Genomic DNA, 19561 nt, shown 5'->3' on the forward strand with positions numbered 1-19561 from the left:
ACAGGATCCTTCTAGAAGTTCATGACGTGTTACTAGCGTCACGTGACTTCCGCTATCGTAACAATACTAACACTAAATCAAAGTCACATAAAATTAAAAAGAACAACTAACCAAAAGTGGCTTTATGCAGCATATTCGACATGTAAAACTACAAACTAGTTTCACACCTAACAAAAGTTTTAATTGTACAGAACCTGCAAGGTATGATGATACATATTTGAATTGTTCATCAGTTAGGATAATTACTTGAAGTAAAACAATTTTATTTAACTAGGAAGATCTGTGGGATACAAGATCGAGAAATCTTGATTTTCAGCTGTCTCACTTCATAATTATGATTAGGTCATTCGATTTAAGATTCATATACGTACCCCTTATGTATATTTAAGTTTGTTTAGCTATAAAAGGTGCATAACATATTTTAAAATAAGCAGAACATGAGTGATTGGATGATTGGTATCACTTGCAGGAGCCAGGTCCACCTTATATATTAGGTCAGAATAGTGAGATTGCGCTCTATTCGTCTCCTTCCATGCCGAATATAACTCTGGGACGTCCACCTGTACCAACCAGTAACTCCAATGTAAGTTTTCTCAGTTATTTATCCATCTTTCTGTTTATGTCGGCTATTCCGCAACTGTGTGTTTGATGTTGAAAGAAGAGTCTTTTATATATATATATATATATATATTTACAAAAATAACCATTTGGTTTACTTACGAACCGTTGTGGTTACTGAACCATCGTGAAGTGACGATTCTATTTTTACTCTAACACTCCAACCAGAAAAGTATTTTAAAAAAAGAATAAAAAACAACAACTCGTAGTCATACTTATAGTGAAGAAGGATATAGAGACCAGATGTTTTCTTTATATAAAAAAAAGTAATTGAAGTTGTTGTAAAGCTATAGCAAAGCTTTTTTTTAACCCATGTGTTTTTTGAATGAAATTCGTATACAAAGAAGCCGCTTTAATTTTAATTATTTTATTTTTATCTCACTCTTTATCAGTATCAACACATAATGTTTCAAGCTTGAAAAAGTTGTAATGGTAATATTTCTTGGGTACACTAACAGTTATCTTAATTAGTTTGTTTGTTTGTAAGTTAAGCACAAAGCCACACAATGGGTTATCTGTGCTCTGCCCACCACAAGTATCAAAACCCGGTTTCTAGCGTTCTAAGTTCGCAGACATACCTCTGTGCCACTGGGATAACTTCATATTTAGTGAATCTTAGACACAAGTTCTGACCGGAGAATCGTCATTTTAAGAAAATCAATGTATAAAAATAGTTTGATAATTAGAAATATTTTAATAGTGCATACACTTTTACAAACAAAATATTAGAATATCTGTAATGATGCAAACACAATTAAATAAATTATTCTTCATAAACATTTCAAAATTTTTTTGTGAGATCAAAATGCAAAATATTTTGTGGTATATACATTATTTCACCATGGTTGTTTAATACAATATGTAGTTTTATGTCCATTCCCCAAATCTTTCTAAACAAGTAATTTTTTAATCACAATTTATTATTCTCATTAAAATATCTTGTTTTTACCACCATAAAATGTGGATATTCTGTATAAAGCTTAAGCTGAATATCACTTTCATTCCTTTAATTGTAACTTTTGAAAAATGTATAACATTGCCTCAAAATTAATGAAATCTTGAAGACGAACACTACTAATAGATCAAATATTTAATTCATGATATCCCTAATGTTTCATTTATGGTAATTGTTTTCTTGAAATTGCAGTATTTAAAGCAGTTCTTTCATAATTGTACACCATCCAAGATGATAGACAAAAATACAAAACCCTGTAACAACTGAGAACTTTTGAAAGGTCCATCATTCGAAAGGGTTTGGGTTATAGGGTTTCATATCTTTGTGTTAAATTTATTTCTTGAACCTACGTGTTTTCTTAACATCATGAATTCAAGAACACAAGATCTCTTAACAGTTAACTTAATTTTAAAGTTGACTTAAACTATACTCAGAGACTTGAAAATATCAAGGGTTTAAATCCTGGTGGAGGTTATTTAAAAAATGCTACCACTAGGAGAACATAAGGCTTGATCAATTTGGTGTGACACCAAGGCTGGATTAAGGCCACAGTTGGCCCATAGTCAACTTCAGTTCTCTGAGCCCAGTTTTTTCTACAACCCCCCTTTTTTTTCCTGCACTGAAATTGTACCCATCAAAACAATATTTCATCAAATATAGTTTTTTTAAATACTTTTGTTTCTAGCTGGAAAAATTAACTGAGAAAGGTTTAATTGACACCAAGGGCTAATAGGCAACTTCCTACTCTGCCTTTTGGTTAATCCAGCCCTCTGTGGCTCTGGCCTCATAGAATTTAAATGGTTTAAGTAGTTGAACACTTGTTTGATGGGGAGTTCTCAAGTTACCTTTATGGTCTGGTTTTTGTGAGTTTTTCCTATTTGGAATCCTAAGAAGAACCTACTTGTAATTTTATAATGGATAACTATCTCCAACTTGTAAGTTTTGCAGTTAGTAAAGTTATTTAACTTGAGGTTTGCTATTTTAGTCTTGAAATTGAATAAAGCACACATGAAGAAAGGATGGAAAGATGATGGAACATCTCCATTTATGTGAGCAAGAACAATATATATTTCTCAAAACCCACAAATTAATTATCCACTGACATTTTAAATGGTTTGAATTTTCATTATATATTATATTTGTATGTTAAACAAAGAGATTTAAAGATGGTATGCAATATTTTGTAGCACAATTGTAATAATTTCTATAACATTTTTCCGATAAAGACGTTCTAAAAACTTTTGATTTATAGAAAATAATAACAAGTTCATTCCATTATTTGTTAAAAGACAGGAAAACACTACTATGTGGTGAAATGAGTCTGTTAAAAGCACTACCTAGCTAATACAAATATATTTAGTTTGTATGTTTACTTCTTAAAATGGAAATGATAGACTATTTCAGTGATGTATGTTTCTTATGAAGTTATTTGAAATATTGTGCTGTAAGATTATCATAAGTAAGGGGTTTTGATCTGTAGGAAGGGAAGGGATTGTCATCTGTGTCTGAAGCTCAGGTTCGAGCCATGGCTGCAGCAAGATTGGGTGTACCTCTTACATCACATATGCTACACTCCTCTCTTCCTTTTTATCCCTCCTTACCAGGTACAGTAGGGGTTTATTTATATCTTGGTAAAAGTGAAAATTATATTGAACTTGAAATGTAGAGTTGGGTGACTAGTGGAATTTGATTATTGATTATTTTCAGTGTCATTAATCATTTACATCCAGTTAATGGATTATTTTCACTTGAGACTTGGATAGTTGGAATAATGAAAAATAGTAATAATCTGAAACACTGATTTCGATTAGTTTATTATTTTTGTGAATTATTACTCTGATTAAACTAAACAACCATAAATTAATCAATGGTGATAGCTAGAAATGATTGACAATACTAATTTTGATTTATTGATTATTTTATGTAATACTGGTCATTGCTCTCAGGTAATCAGTTATATTATTAATCAAATTAATCATCCAGCTCTAAACTTGATATAAATTTGCTTAATTCAGATATCTTCATCAAGTTAGTGAAAGTCCAAATGTAACTTTTGGTTAGGAATTAATGTTTCATTCTCTACTTTTTTATTATATCAATGAAATATTTGTATTTAACATCAGAAATGTAAGTGTTAAGGTTCTCAAGGCTATGATTATTTCTATTTTATTAGTGATAATAGGTACAGGAATTTCTTTCTGTTGAAGCTACATTTTATTTTTAAATGTGGATGTGGCCTAGTAGTTGGTGTGAGAGCAGCGGATCAAAGTTCTAAGGTTTGAACCATGATGCTGCCCAGCATGCTCCTCAATTTCAGCTGTGGGTGGATTATAAGAGTGATACTAAATCTTGTTATTCAGTTCAAAGCTAGACAAAGCTCTGGCTTTGGCAACATGTGCTGCTGACTGGTCTGTACTTCAAAATTAAGAATGACTATACCTGAATTCTTGAGGTCAATGACCTAGATCTTTAGACCATTTACACATAAGTTGACAATCAAGCTAAAAATACCAAGTATCAAAAACTTGTTTTATGTTTTATTTAAAGTGAATTGTTCCTATGATTAATATATATATATATATGTATAAGCATCATAAATAAATTGAAAATTACCAGGCATGTTATCATATTTGAAGATCATCAAGGTGCCCAACACTGACATACCAAGTATTCTGTGTAGCATCTAATTAATGTAATCAGTTTCAACTAATGTTGCTTTCACTTAGTCTAAGCATATGTTAGAACATTCAAGTTGTATTTTATTGTTATGTTTAGAAGTCATTGCAGGAGTGTCTCCTTTGTTATGAGAAAGATTTTTCAAAAAGCTTTATAAAGAAACATCGGTTAGTTGTAGAATAGGATAATTGATTTAGATTTCGCCCAAGTTTACCAAAAAATTGAAATAATTAAACTGTTCCAGGGAAAAACTTTGTATAGTAATTGTCAATGGATGAAGTTATGTTACAGTTAGGATAATAATGATACACCAAAATCCACAAATATTTCAAATAACTGTGCAAAACTGTCTTGCAAATTTAATAATAACCAACTCTGCAAATAGTAAGAAAATATAATTACTTATGAATTCTTCATTGTTTATAAAAAATGAATTATCTGTAACTATCAAGAACATTAATTAGTAATGTGTTCATTCTGATTTCAGTGATTGATGGAGAGTTCACTCCTCCAACAAGTCCTAGTTATATTCAGCAACACAGAAAAACCTTAGAACAAGCCAGAAGCTCAGGGCATGTCCCTCAGATTTGTGGCACTCCCTCCATCATTCCTGGGATGTATATGCCCAGCAATGTAATCACAGATGCTCAAGTGGCTCAGGCACGCTTACACAGGTATGTCATTTCTGTGGATTGTTTCACTTTATAAATTAGTAAGCAGACTTGATTAGGCACTGTATGACAATTTCATCAACTTCTTTTTGTTGAAAACAGTGATAGACATCAATTCAAAGGAGCTTTATAGATGAATTTCTTGGACTATTTAAATGCTTAAATATTACATATTATACCATAATTAGTTTACAACAGTGTTTGTGTAATAAATGTAATTACACAATATGTATTAAGTACTTAAGGTAAGATTGTGTTGATCAGATGTCAGTTATTATTGTGGTTAGTAGCATATATAATCACCTAAGTCTAATTGTTAATCAGATAATTTTGTTTTTAATACTAGATAGTAATTACTAGTTGGTTTGTATGGTATGTTTTGACTACTAACCTGCTGCCATCTTTAGGGGTCTGCGGACTTACACCGCTAGAATCCGGGTTTCGATACCCGTGGTGGGCAGAGCACAGATAACTCATTTTGTAGCTTTGTGCTTAATTACAAACAGCAACCATCTTTAGGGAAGTATTTATACTCACTTCTATATTATGATTATTTATGATCTTGTGATGTTCTATTTGATGTTATGCTGTTTATGTAGGAACATACACAGACCTCTTGGCAGGACACAATCAGCTCCACTCCCTTTGGGACACCCTATGTTACAACCCCAAGGAATCATCTTATCTCCTCAGCAGAATGAGCATTTTTTTAGAAAACAACATTTGTATGATCAGCAGCTACATAATGTGTTAAAGCAAGTAAGAAAAGATTTGACATTTATTTTATACGACATTTTAAATAATTATTGATTTTAGGGAATGTTTCAATCTTAATAGTATAGATGATGTAAATAGAAGGTGTGACCTTCATGTAGTGAGACATCTTTCAGTCATAAATACTCAGTTGAGACATATGACTTATTAATTAAAAAACATTCAACATATAGCTTCATTCCTTGCTGTTCAATAGCACATTCGTCAAACAGTGCTAACCAGAGCAAGCAGCAAGAATCAAGTGGAAAATGTTGAGGAGGAGACAGAAGCTGCTGTTGCCCAAGAAATGAAAGATGCTCCTCTATCTTCAACAGAAACTCCCACACCAGAAGTTATTGACCTCACTGAACATAGAACTAAAGAAGATGAAGGAGATAGCGAGCTAGCAAAACAGCAACGTGATCGAGAAGCATTCCTTCAACAACAGCGGGATATTATGGCAAAGTCGTCCCTTCAGATAAGTGAAGGTAAACATTTTCGCTATTACATCTTCAGTCTAAGATGCAGTTGTTGTGTTTTTTAAACTTATTAATCTCTCAATTTTATTTTTAAATATGGTAATAATCAAGCAATATATATATTAGACTTTTCCTTGCTGTTTTAGAAATGTTGGCAAGCTACTGGACATTTGACTTGTAGTTTCTATATCCTTCCATTTTTAGTGATTTGTACAATTGCCAGTTTTAAGTTTATGTTGATTTTTTAGGCATTTACAATATGTCAACAGCTCTTTTTTGAATATTTGTATCCAAGCTATAGTAATAGAAGAGTAAAAATTACTGCTCATTTCTCTAACATTTGTTTTGTGGCTCACACATTTTGTATAAAACACACTGAAGTCAGAAAAAATGTCTTCTTACTGAGAAAGAATCTCAAATTTCATTTTTAACATTTACATAACTTATCAATCTTGTAGTACAAAAATTTTTAGAAGTCTATTTTATGTTTTGTTTTTTTAGTGATATGTAAAGTTGTTAAGTTGTACAAATGACTGGATTATCTGGTTGTCTTTGTTTACTAATTAATGGAACTGTAAAGGTTAAAAACCTGATTTTTATTAAACTTAACTAAACAATACACAATACTACTTTTAACATGCATAGAAAAGTATTTTAATATGCCTCTGTTTTTTTGTTCCTGTTGAAATACTAATGGGAATATGTAGGGAATAAAACATGCATTACATGTTTGCCTAAGTAATATATAAAAACAAAAAACTGGTTACAGAGTAATGGTTTTAAATTACAATGCTTAGGGTTGGTATTTATTACTCATTTCAAGATATATTTTAGTTTCTGTTAATTCTTCAAGGTTCTGCTTTTACCCCACGCCATCATATTGTCAGACCTCTGTTACGTGCCCTGTCTAGTCCATTGGTTACATTAAGTCCAACAGGAAATTCTCAAGAAAGTACAATTCCAGTTTCAGTACACCATACTTTCACCACAGGTTAGATTTTTTAAATTTTTACTTTTCACCTTTTGTTTTATAGACTAGTAGTTTGGTTCCCTTTCAAACTTAAAATTTTTATTAAAATATATCGTTTTGAACTAATATTTGAATTATAATTCATTTATAACATTTCTATTATATACTTTGAATCTCTAATTCTTTCTGTTAACTATTTAAAGAACAAACCTATCACCTAGTAACTTTAATTCATGTATACAGGGGTGTATATTTATCACTACATATATATATTTGTAAAGTGAAAACAGGTGTGATATGATTGGTGGCAGACAAAAGGTAGATCTGAAGTATCAGTCACTTCTGGTTTCAAACAAGTAATGGAGTTACTATGAGGATTGTGAGAAAAACATTTTGAATGTAATATGTTGTTTGATCCTATTTAGTGGGCTTAATTATCAAGTTCTCAAGTTTTCCATCTTAGATATTTTGCACTATAACAGCTAGAAGCTGTTTTGAGCAGTGTAAAATTTAAAAGAGACAGTGGTGAAGATCATCCTCTCTCTCTCTCTCTCTTTTTTTTAATCAACTGTGAGGAAGCATTTGAGCCATTCAAAAAAATCTTGGTCTAAAGATTTTTTGACAAAACATGATAATGTGTTGATTGAGATTTTCTCTTGTAAGATAACATTAAGCAATTATTTTTATTCTCAAAAACATAGTTAAATTTCTATTTTAGGTCAAAGTTTAACCATACTATTCAATGTGAATACAAGTTATATGAAACCAAGTATATTTTCCACTTTATCATTAATTATGTCATAATACAATCTATGTGTGGCAGTCTACCCTTCCTTATTTTCTATTGTGGGAGGAAGCTTATACAATATTCTTGCTTGCATTAGGACACTGAAATAATTTTTTTTTTTTTTTTACCTTACCACCTATTCTCAGTCCAAAAGAACTAGATGCCCCAACACATCTAGTCATGCCACAGAAAATATATTTTCAACCTACAGAGATCTGGACCGAAAAACAACCAACTGCAACCAATTATAAGTAATACATAGACACACACACATATACGTATATATAGATCATGGTTTGAAAATAATTGAGAAAAAAAAATATTTTGTTAATTAATGCATGCAGAACCTGTATCATTTTTACATTCAACTGATGAGTTCTAAGCTTCCCATTCATGAAATATATTGCAAGGTCCAACATTTTTACATTTGTACTTTGATTTCATAAGTTATGATTAATCCATTATAACATTTTTTATTTTCTGTAATTTTCATATAATATATTCAGTTTTGTCACAACATTTCAAGTATCAGTGCTCCAGCCAACAAGTTTGTCTATAGTTTTGGTTTTAGTGTACCTATTTGTGATATCTTCTGTACTGTCACAGTATCTTGGATAGAAGTGTAGAAAGCAAGAAATTGAACTAAATAGTTGGTCTTTAAATGTACCGATTGTGTTGCTTTCAGTACTGTCATATATCAGGCATGATTGTATGACACAGCAGGCCCAACTGTATAACCATGCTTAAAATGTTCTCTCACATTACTCAGAATATAATGTATGGTGTCGTCTTTCATTAAGTTTAAGTTGTAAAACAATCAACTTCTAATTTATCAGCACTTAGTGTCTAGTACTGTTCTTCAGTTTTCAAGTAAGGAGTAAAGCTTCTGGTATAGTTTCAATACCTGAAGATAACATACTGATATGTCACGTGTAGAGACCACCATTTATAGATAATTGATACACATGAACTCATATAAGCATTTAAATGTAAGTGATGTAACTTGTAACAATCAAGCGATCCCTATAAAAATCTTTGTGGCATGTTAATTTGCACAATATTGTTAAGGACAAATATCATGTTTAGTGAAGAAGCAAGTAATATTTGATAGATAAATGTTATCATGAAGCAAAGTATTCTTTGTAAAGCTATTACTATTAGTTGTAATGTAATATATCTGAAGTAAACTGATTTTACATGCCCATAGTTGGCATATTTTTCATAATTTTTTGCTGATTTTTGCTAAATCTTGAATTTATTTTGATTTTATAAGAAGCTTTCCTCTTTCATTAGGTTTGGTTTGTGACAATCTAATGTTAAAGCATCAATGTATCTGTGGTGACAACTCTTACCATCCAGAGCATGGTGGTCGACTTCAGAGTATTTGGGCACGACTACAGGAAACTGGGCTGGTTTCTCGATGTGAGGCAAGTTTGGTTTGAGCACTGATATGATGATTTTTTTTAACATGGAATGTAGAATTGAGCTTTTTTTTCTGAGCGATTTGTTTCTTCTCAGCTCTAAAAAAAGGAACAAGTATGTTTCTTTCATCTTATTTAGACCTTTTTTATCCTATCTTTATGTTGTTTTTAGTTAAAAAACATGTAGATAAAGTCTAATTTTGAACTTCAAGTAGTTGATAACTAACTTTCTCACACTGACAGGTTCTAGTTAACTCTAACTTTTGAGAACTAAAAAATTTGTAAATTAAATTGTTTTCAAACATTGCAAAAACAATAATTAGCAAAACAACATACACTGGATCTTAAAAATGATTCATTATTCATCTAAAAGCAAATTTTGCATATTCTTGTTTTTTAAAAAGGAAAATCTTTATGGAAAATAAATTCCCTAAGTAATGGAAGTATAATAAGGTCTGTTACACATGTAGGATGAGTTTTGCAATTTTTTTTTTTCATTACAGAGGATACGCTCTAGAAAAGCCAGCTTAGAGGAACTCCAAACCTGCCATAGGTAAGTCTGTACATCTTGTAATACTAAAGTAAGTTTCAGCTTATATTGGACATTTAACATTATAACTTATAATGTAAGGACAGCTTCTGACTTCATGGTATCACTACTAATTCGCAGCTGATAAGGTTTCCTTCTTATCAGCCAACAGTTTTTTTTATAACAAAATACTTTTCTGTCTATTTAAGTTGAACACAAATTAAGGGTTGATTTTTTTTTATATCTTTAATAACAGATTTTGGCAAGCAATTAGGATTTTCTTTTTTACATGTTAATATTGAAAGATGAATTGATTGTATCAGTTATGCAATACAACATATTCAAAGTATTATTTATAATGAGAGTGGCCCAGTGGTTAGCATGTCAGGGTGTAGACCTGTGGTTCTATTATATCACACCCTTTAACTGCCAAAAACAAATCCTGCTTTGCACTTAGGAGCCATAAGTGAATTATAAGAGAGATGACCAAATTCCGCTATTTTATTAGAGTAGTCCAAGAGTTGGCAGTGGGTGGTATTATCTTCCTTCTAGTCCATCACTTCAAAATTAGGGACAGATAGCACTGATAGCTCCTAAGTAGCTTTGGGCAAAATTCAACAAACAAAGCACTATTTCAATTATTTGGAAAATTTATACCATTCACGACTATATAAATCTGGAAAAAGTTATAGCTTTTTCAAAAACTTTGGGAAGTTTAAGATATTTTATGAACTTGAAGTTAGGGGTTTATTGACAAATTTAAGAAGGTAAAAGTTTTATTTGCAAACTTATGATTAAGATTTACTTACATGTAGGTGTAAAAGTCCCTGGTGGTTCAATGATAAGTTTTCAGACTTACAACTTAAAAGTTCAGGATTCATTTTCCCATGGTTGACAGAGTGGAGGTAGCCCATGATGTAGCTTTGCACTAAGAAAACAACAATATATATATATATATATATATGAAAATGAAGTTTTATTTGAAAACTGGAGAAAGTCAAAGTTTTATTTACAAGCTAGGACAACAGTTCAAACTACAGTTATTAATCATTGTTACTGTATTTTCATTGAAACATAAAGTACCTCAGTGTAGAATAATAACTATGAATGTATGTGATGTTGTTGTTGTTTTTTAAATTACTTTTCATTTCATTTTTAGTGAAGCATATACCATGTTATTTGGAACCAATCCATTAAACAGGCATAAGCTTGACATGAGCAGACTGGGTGAGTATAATTTATTGTGTAATTAAAATTATTTTTGTACAGAGAGTAATACTTATGGGTTTGTATCATGTTTTAATCTTTATCATTTCAAGAGGTATTGATAGTGATTCAATGCTAGTTTTTAATGTTGTTTTATGGCTATATTTTAGAAAATTTAATAATTGTTTCAAAAATGAATGTTTTGATGGTAATTAATGTTATAAATTTTAGCCTGTCATTTCTTGTTAACTAATTTTTAACTTCTAAAAATATCTATTTATTTTAATTAACAATTAATTTATGTTAAATCAAATGCTTTATGGATGTATTTTCAAATTATTGTGTCTTTCATATGTCTACTATAGTATATTTAGTCAATAACTATAGAAAATTGCATGCAGTTAAAAAGATATATGTTAAAAGATATCTCATGATACTTTAATAAAAGTAATTTTTTCCTAAGTATTACACTTATGCTTTGTAGAGTATCTGTCAGTTATGTATTACTAACATTTTGTACTACATGCATTGCATCAGACTTGCCAATCAAAAGCTTTGTGATGTTGTCATGTGGAGGAATTGGAGTTGACTCGGACACAGTATGGAATGAGCTACATACTGCTAGTGCTTCTCGCATGGCTGCAGGATGTGTAATAGAGCTAACTATGAAAGTAGCTACAGGAGAAATCAAGGTAAGTTATAAACTAGTTTGGGAGTTATTGGTAACTTCTGCTGGAAGGGGAATGGATTATGCAGCTCATGAGAAAAAGTTTGATACCAGATGTAAAAATATATGAAATATACTTCTAGGAATTTAAAAATGTAGAAGTTGAATCTGGAAGGCTATAGAAATAACAACTGTTTGTGGAGAGGATAGATTTGTAAAAGGTGGTTGCTGAAAATTAAAGATGAGATAGCTTCTGCTGAATTAATAAAGATATAAAGGCTTCTGTTGGAAAAAACAAAGGTGGTTTCTTGAATGGTCAAGATACCTTTCACAGGAACGTTGGTTGTTGGGATAAAAATATGAAAATGGTACTGTAAGAGTAAACATATGAAAGACGTTGCTTGAAGAGTAATGGGTGAAAATTTGATTTTAAAAGAATGAAGAGGAGAAAGTCATTTCTGGATCAATAAAGGTATGAAAAATGTTGCTTCAGGTGTAAAGGTGTGAGAAATATTGGTGGAAAGGTAAAGATGTGAAAGGTGCTGCTATAAGGATAATGGTAAGAAAGCTGTTTTTAGAGTAGTGGAGATGTGGTAGCTTTTGCTGGAGGAATAAAGGTATATGGCTGTCACTGTAGAGAAATATTTGTGTAGATGTTATTGCTGGAGGAATAAAGGTATATAGCTGTCACTGTAGAAAAATATTATTTGTGTGGAAGTTATTGCTGGAGGAATATAGGAGTAAAATATGGTTTCATGAAAAGTAAAAATGCAAAAATAGTTAGTGGTGGAAGGATAGGAAGGAAAAAAGTTTAGAAATATGACTATTAAAATATTAAATATATAATCAATATTAACTTCTGATCAATTTAAGCTATATTTGTATGAAAACACACTTGTACATATAAATTGTGGAAAGTTGATATTTTGAAAAAAAAAATATTTATGAAACTTGTTAGTTGAGAAGTAAATACATGAGAAATATTACAATGTATGGAAACCTTACTAAACAAATGTTTTTTAATGTTGCACCCCAATTAATTTTATCGGAAAGTGTTTACTAGGTGATAGTGGCTTGAAAATCTTTAGTGGAAGAAATTTTTTTGTCATTGTGTACCTGCTTTTCCACGAACTTCTTAAAGCTGCTGAATTAATTGAACTGATTAACATTTTAAAGCATGTGTGTGTGACAGTTTAGCACAAATAACATGTCATTGTGAAGTTCATTGTCTTATCTTATATTGAAATAAAACCATAAAACCTTAAACATAATAATTAATAATCAATCTTGGCAATGTACAGTAAGAGCAAATTAAAGGTTAAAGGTCCAGTTTTTCAACTTTTTTTCTCTCTATTGTGAAAGAATGGCTTTGCTGTTGTCCGGCCACCTGGTCACCATGCTGAACCTCAACAAGCCATGTAAGTAAATTTAGAGTAAATTACCATTTTATATTAAGGGTTGATTTTTATTTTGATTGTGGTCTTTGAACTAAATAATTTTTACCGTATTAAAATTATAATTGAATAAAAGTGAGAATGTCATTGTTGAATTAATGAAGATGTTGCTGGAAGAGTAAAGATGTGAAAGTTTTTGCTGGAAGGATAAAGATGAGTTGTTGGAGTATCAAAGATATGATATTTCTAAAGTAATTTTATTATGTTATTGAAGAAATCAATATTTCAGCACTGTTATAAAGTACTAATACTTCCTAAATCAGGATGTTCATCATGGAAATGAATTCCATTAAAACACAAACTAAAAATTTCATGATTTAAACTTTACAGTCTTAACATTTCAAAGTTGAAATACGTATGTTTCTTATCTTATTTACGTTATTGATTCTATTTTATTTTTATGATGTACATAGATGTAAAAAATCTTATCACATCATATATTATGAAGTTCATATAAGGTATACACATGCCTCTTAATTGTGCTTAAATTTTTAAATCAAAAGAATGATATAGAAAGATTTTTTTTTGTATTTCATGAATTAAAACACACATGCAAATCTCATGCAATTGAAATTAGTGTGCTTTCAAAATATACCAAGCAAGGAAATGAGAGATATAACCATACACGATAACTTGAAACTTTTATGCAATTGTCTATGGGGAAAAGAATTAGTAATTAAAAATCTAAAATACTATAAAACAAATAAACTATTATGAAACACATTTTTTAGTATTAATTGTTTCTCCCTGAATTTTAGGGGTTTCTGCTTCTTTAATTCCATTGCTATTGCTGCAAAACAAGTGAGACAAAAGTTGAAATTGGAAAAAATCATGATCATTGACTGGGTAAGTTGTTTGTTTATCCTGGTAGCTTTTGTTAACTTCTTTTTTTTACATCTGACAAAATATTAGATAATTCACATATAGTTGAATCAGGGGGATGATCTTTATAATGATAAAAAAATTTATATCTTTAATGATTTGAATTTGTTTTATTTTAGCCAGCTTTAATTTTGATTTTTATATTTGTTTTTAAATTATTTTGCATCATAACTACTCCTATAACTAATACTTAAATATTATCCACTTTTAAGGATTTCTGCATTTGATCTAATGATGACATTAAACTGTTTTTTATAATTTTATCTTTAAGCCTAGATTTTAAATGCATTTTAATTATAAGTTATTTAGATTGCATGATTCTTTCTACCCAAAAAGCTGCCATCCCCACTAAACAAACAAACCAAGAGCTGTTATGCATCCAAAAAAACATTCTGAAATAAAAAAAAAGTATAATAAAGCAATAAATATTTCTTTTTCTGAGAAATCCTGTTTTAACTTATGCCTTAAACTAGGATTGCGTTATTCTACTTTTTACAATATTCTTTATGATACCAATAAATAACCTAATCATGAATTCAAGAGATAGATAACTCGTGTAACTCAAACACTTTCAGAAAGTTATTGGATTATCTGTGGTTCATCCTGGATTGTAGAATTTGTATTATCTTCAGAGTTTAGAAATGCTTGTGAAAACAATAATCTGTACTAAATACAATGAAGAATGTCTCATTTCATAACATTTTAGTGTCATAACTTCAAAAACATTATTAAATAAATAAATTGGTGAATTGTAATCTGCAGCAAGTCTTTTTAAATAAGAGTTAATATAGTTTGCAGACATGGACATAAGATTTAGGAATGCATAAAATATTTGTGATCTACAGTTCACCACTTTCCGTAGACTCCCATATGAAGTGTAACTTTTGAATAACCTTTCAATGTGATTCATGATAAGTAATTGCAACATTTTTGCACTATTTAAATCAATAACTCAATCTTGCTATTTTCTCCAATCAGGATGTTCATCATGGAAATGGCATTCAACAGATATTTTATGATGATCCTCATTTTCTCTACATTTCTCTTCATCGTCATGATGATGGCAACTTTTTTCCTGGAACTGGTGATCCTCTAGAGGTAAAAACAGACACCTGGAATATTCAAACTTTTTTCTGTTGTACAATTGGTAATAATTAAATATACTTATTTCCAAGTCACTTATATTCTATTTAAGGGCAAATAAAATATAATTCCTAGCAAGTGTTCATTTCTAAGCATATAAGGAGAAAAAAAAAGATTTTAAAACTATATTTGTGGCTAAACTTTAAGCTTTTTAATGTCAAACTACTGAATATCATTTCAGTTCTAACATCTCCAAAAGTATTATTTTTTAATCCTAGTTTGTGAGTGATCTTTATTGGATATCATACTTGCAGTGAACAACAGGTTAGTATATATATAATTTCTATAAAATATGCAGCTGTATTTAATAGAAAACAATTACTTTTAAGTTATAATGGGTTATTATTAGCACAACATTTGTGTAAAATATGCATTTGTTTTTTATGGTAAAACAATATCAGTATTAATTCTATATTTAGGTGGGAAGTGAAGATGGAATAGGGTTTAATGTTAATATTGCCTGGTCAGGTACATTAAAACCACCAATGGGAGATGCTGAGTATATTGCTGCATTTAGGTGAGAAGATCTTTTGGATATTGTCATTAAGTAAGAAAACATAGTGCTATATAATTTCAAAAAATTTTGTTTATGCTAAATTGAATATCATATGAATATTCTTATCTCACATTTAACTAAAATATTTGGTAGTAGTAATACTGAAAGCACTATATATATTTTTTTAATTATCTGAATTTTTATGATCAGCCTGTCTATCTCATTGTGTTTATTTGTTCTTGGATCTTTTGAAAAATATGCTGTTGAGTGTATAAACCCCTTCCCTGGATTTTATTTTCCCACCTCTTGGTTGTCCACAAGTAGATCTGGGACTGGTATAAGGTTATTGACCTACCATCCCTCAACCAATTTCTTGTTCCATGGTTCTAGATGGATGATTTCTTTCCTCTCAACTGGTCTTTTTCACTCAGTCTGTGGATGACCACAATCACCATGTCAGATGCCTTTATATATATCCTGATTACCCCATTCTCTAAACATTTCTTATGTTTCATCCATTGTAATCGAGCCTTCCAGTTATGTGTTATTCCCTTCCGCATGGTGTCAGTCCCTTATGTCTTCAATCAAGTCATAAGGACCTTTGCTCGCCACCTTCACATATTGGGGGTTGTCTTTCCATTTCTGCACGGTTGAATGGTTTCTACTTGCCTTTTCTCAGAAGATGTCCTTTTTTAACATCTCCCTTCTTCTGCAGGATGCTGCTTGATTTAGATTACTTTTCATGCTATCCAAGTCCTTTCTAATGCCTACATAGTATTTAATCCATCTAGGCATTTTCTTCTAATCTCATTGCAGGCAGGTTCAGCCTACAACTGCAGAGCTATGAAATATCTGGTTACTGTAATTTTTTTGCACTTTTTATTTTAATCCTGTACCTGAGATTCTTTTGCTTTTGGGAACTCTTGCTTCCCAAGAACAACTCATTCTTTTGAGGCATGCACACATGCACCTCTTCCATTGAACTTTGTGAAACCAGTGGAATCTTTATTGGGAACCATTGTCCTCAATTGTGAACCTCCCTTCTCATCTTCTCAAGAATTTATCTTGGTGACTAGACTGTGCAAATACCATGATTGGCAGTCCATTACCACCATCCCCAACTATCCAGTATATTCACAGTTGCTTCTCTTTTGGATTTTAGTGCATTTTTAAATGACACCATGTCTTCTGGCATGAGAATTCACTTTATTTCAGCATGCTTGAACTTCTCGCTGTTCATTAGGCACGTTCCCTTTTCCTACCTATTCTGGTGGATCAGTTGGTCATGATCCACTCTGACAATTCCACAGCTGTTTCTTATATCACTTGTTGAGAGGGCACTTACTCCAGGACTCTATGCTTTTGAGCATTGGACCTTCTCTTCTAGACTCTTTCTCATTGTGTTTATCTTATTCTTTTTATGTGCCAGGGGCTTTGAACCTGGTGACAGATCACCTCTCTTGACCAGACCACTTTCTGCCTATGGTGTGGTCTCTCCATCCTAGGATTTTCCTTGGTTTTGCTATCAGTTCGACACACCTTTCAAAATCCCTTTGCCTCTCTTCTCAACTTAATGCTTCCTCTCTTCTGGCCCTCAGTTCCTCATCCTTCAACTCTTGCTCTCAGTGCTCTCAGCCAAGATTGGTCTCATCTTTTGCTGTATGCCTATTTTTCTGTTTGAATTTTTCCTTGGATTCTTGCCTTGATACACAACACTCCTGGTTGGGTTCTATAGTATTCTATGGTATTCTTTACTTCTTTGGTTGGTGTCCAGACCCCCTTCCTCTACCCTGTGTTCCCTTTCTATTACTTCAACTTCACATGTCCCTTTTTCATCCAGGTGTATCATCTTTTTGTCTGGTCCATCGCCCTTAGGGTGAGACTCTCAGATCCTGTAACCTTTTTCTTATACCATTACTCCCATTCTTCTACTTTGTCTATCAACATAAGTGGTAGGTTTTTGTCATTGGTCCATCCACCACACCCTTCCTCCCAGTCATTCTACTGTGACCCACCTTTTTGCCTTTTTCACTTGGTTGTTTGACCATGATTTTTCTGTCTCCACCATTGCTGGTTGTCGGGCAATCTTATCCAATACATTTTGCCTTTCCATTTAACACAGGGTATTTTCTTACCCTGTCCTTTCCACTTTGTTATGATTTTTCTTTCTTCACTGACCCCCTTGCCCAACTCCCATACCTAACTGGGACCTTGATGTAGTGTTACATGCTCTCACTCATGCCCTGTTTGTGCTGCTTGATTCATGCTCTTTCTACCACCTATCTCTCATGACTTATTTCCTTCTTTTTCTTACCTGTAGCTGCTGTCATTCACATATCTATGTTTCTTGCCCTCTATACTACTGTGCTTTTTTACTTCTCTACCCAGACTGTTTTTCTCCCTAAGCCTTCAGTCTCTCAGAAGAGTGACCATTCTTTCTCTCCTACCTCCTTTCCTTCTGTCTCTCACTTCTATGTTCATTATTACCTGGATTGTTACCTATGTCCAATTCAAACTGTTTTGTGTTGTTTGGCATGAACTTCCCCCTTTAGGGGTTCCACACTTTCATGTATTCCTTTCTTGAGATCCTTCTTCTTCCAGGGTCCTCTTACCTTCTACTCTTACTGGATGGGTCTGTTAGCTCCTTTGGTTGGTGTATTTTTCTCTGGATTTTGATGCTCACAGGCTGTTTCACATTTCATTGCATCAGCTTCATCTCCTGTATCACTTGGGGTTTATATGCCTCTTCCTGTTTACATTCTGGCCAATGAGTATGCCTATGAAGCCCCAGCCATCAGATGTCACACTCCACGGACTTTTCGTTTGGGCATTTTCTGTTCACATAGGTTTACTGTCTCACTAGCCCCTCCACACATTCTCCATGGGATTCTAATTATTCTGTGTGAAGAGATGAAGTAACATTTTCCTAATCTGAAAATGTATTTCTAATAGATACTAACCTCCTACGCATTCCCACCAAATTTCCCCACTTTTGGTGTATTTTATTCCTGCCTTGTCTATAAAATAAAGTTATTTTGAGTGCAAATGCTTAAGGGGAGTTACTGTGCATGGAGGTTGTGTCACTCTTGTATTGGTGGAGGGCTATTGTAGCTTGATGATGTCATCATGCACCAGCACAGCTCATATTAAACAAGTCAATTTTATGTGGGGGTTAGATCAAGGCTAACGACATGCAAGTTTCATAGACAGATGTATAAGGGATGTAGCTATTCTCTGTGGAGAAGTGAGTGTCTATCGGAAATGCACTTTAAGATAAGGTAAATGTTAACTTCACAGTGTAATTTTTAAAATCGTTCGCAAAAACGTTGCCTTATGCTTTTTTCATCATTAATTTTCATTTAAAGTATTTTCCCATTTAAAAGACATTTTATTTTTGATATAGGAAGGTATAGTGTATCAGGTGTTAAAAAGCATGTTGTTGAAAGTTAAAAACTTAAAGAATACACTAACTACTTTGAATTTATGAACTTTCTTAAGTTAATTTTTTACAGTATATATTATTCATAATAAGAAATCATGCACATGTAAATGTCAAAGATAGAAAACTTGAAATCAAGAAAACAAATAACCTAAGCACTTTCAAAACACAGACTTTCAGAAAACACTTGTTGATTGTTCTGTATTGTAGACTTTTTTAAATATTTATACTTTTAAAATGTTTGTGAAGACAGTTTATATACAATACAAAAACAATAAAGAATGTTTTATTTAATAACCTGTTTTTGTCTCATAACCTGGAATAAATTCACTAAAGAAATAGCTGAGTGAACTTTCTCTTTTTTATTTTTTATAAGCTTTTGACCACAACACCAAAGCCTTTACTGCACAGGGGA

General features: G+C 31.7%; 1 protein-coding gene across 6 annotated transcripts in view; it reads left to right on the plus strand.

Moving 5' to 3' along the window:
- LOC106469439 (histone deacetylase 4-like) overlaps positions 1-19561 on the plus strand; it is a 187755-nt gene that overhangs the window by 160007 nt on the left and 8187 nt on the right. For 5 of the 6 annotated variants that reach the window (XM_022398664.1, XM_022398670.1, XM_022398677.1 and 2 more), the window contains 14 exons: positions 470-583; positions 3054-3177; positions 4737-4923; positions 5520-5679; positions 5891-6161; positions 7006-7143; positions 9203-9336; positions 9834-9883; positions 11019-11086; positions 11603-11757; positions 13095-13150; positions 13945-14032; positions 15047-15166; positions 15631-15728. In XM_022398664.1, coding sequence (XP_022254372.1) covers positions 470-583; positions 3054-3177; positions 4737-4923; positions 5520-5679; positions 5891-6161; positions 7006-7143; positions 9203-9336; positions 9834-9883; positions 11019-11086; positions 11603-11757; positions 13095-13150; positions 13945-14032; positions 15047-15166; positions 15631-15728 — 1763 coding nt within the window. Of the gene's footprint in view, positions 1-469; positions 584-3053; positions 3178-4736; positions 4924-5519; positions 5680-5890; positions 6162-7005; positions 7144-9202; positions 9337-9833; positions 9884-11018; positions 11087-11602; positions 11758-13094; positions 13151-13944; positions 14033-15046; positions 15167-15630; positions 15759-19561 lie in introns of all 6 variants that reach the window. The other variant, XM_022398691.1, reaches the window with a different exon arrangement.

The sequence above is a fragment of the Limulus polyphemus genome, unplaced genomic scaffold, assembly GCF_000517525.1.
Source record: "Limulus polyphemus unplaced genomic scaffold, Limulus_polyphemus-2.1.2 Scaffold96, whole genome shotgun sequence".
NCBI classification, from domain to species: Eukaryota; Metazoa; Arthropoda; class Merostomata; order Xiphosura; family Limulidae; genus Limulus; species Limulus polyphemus.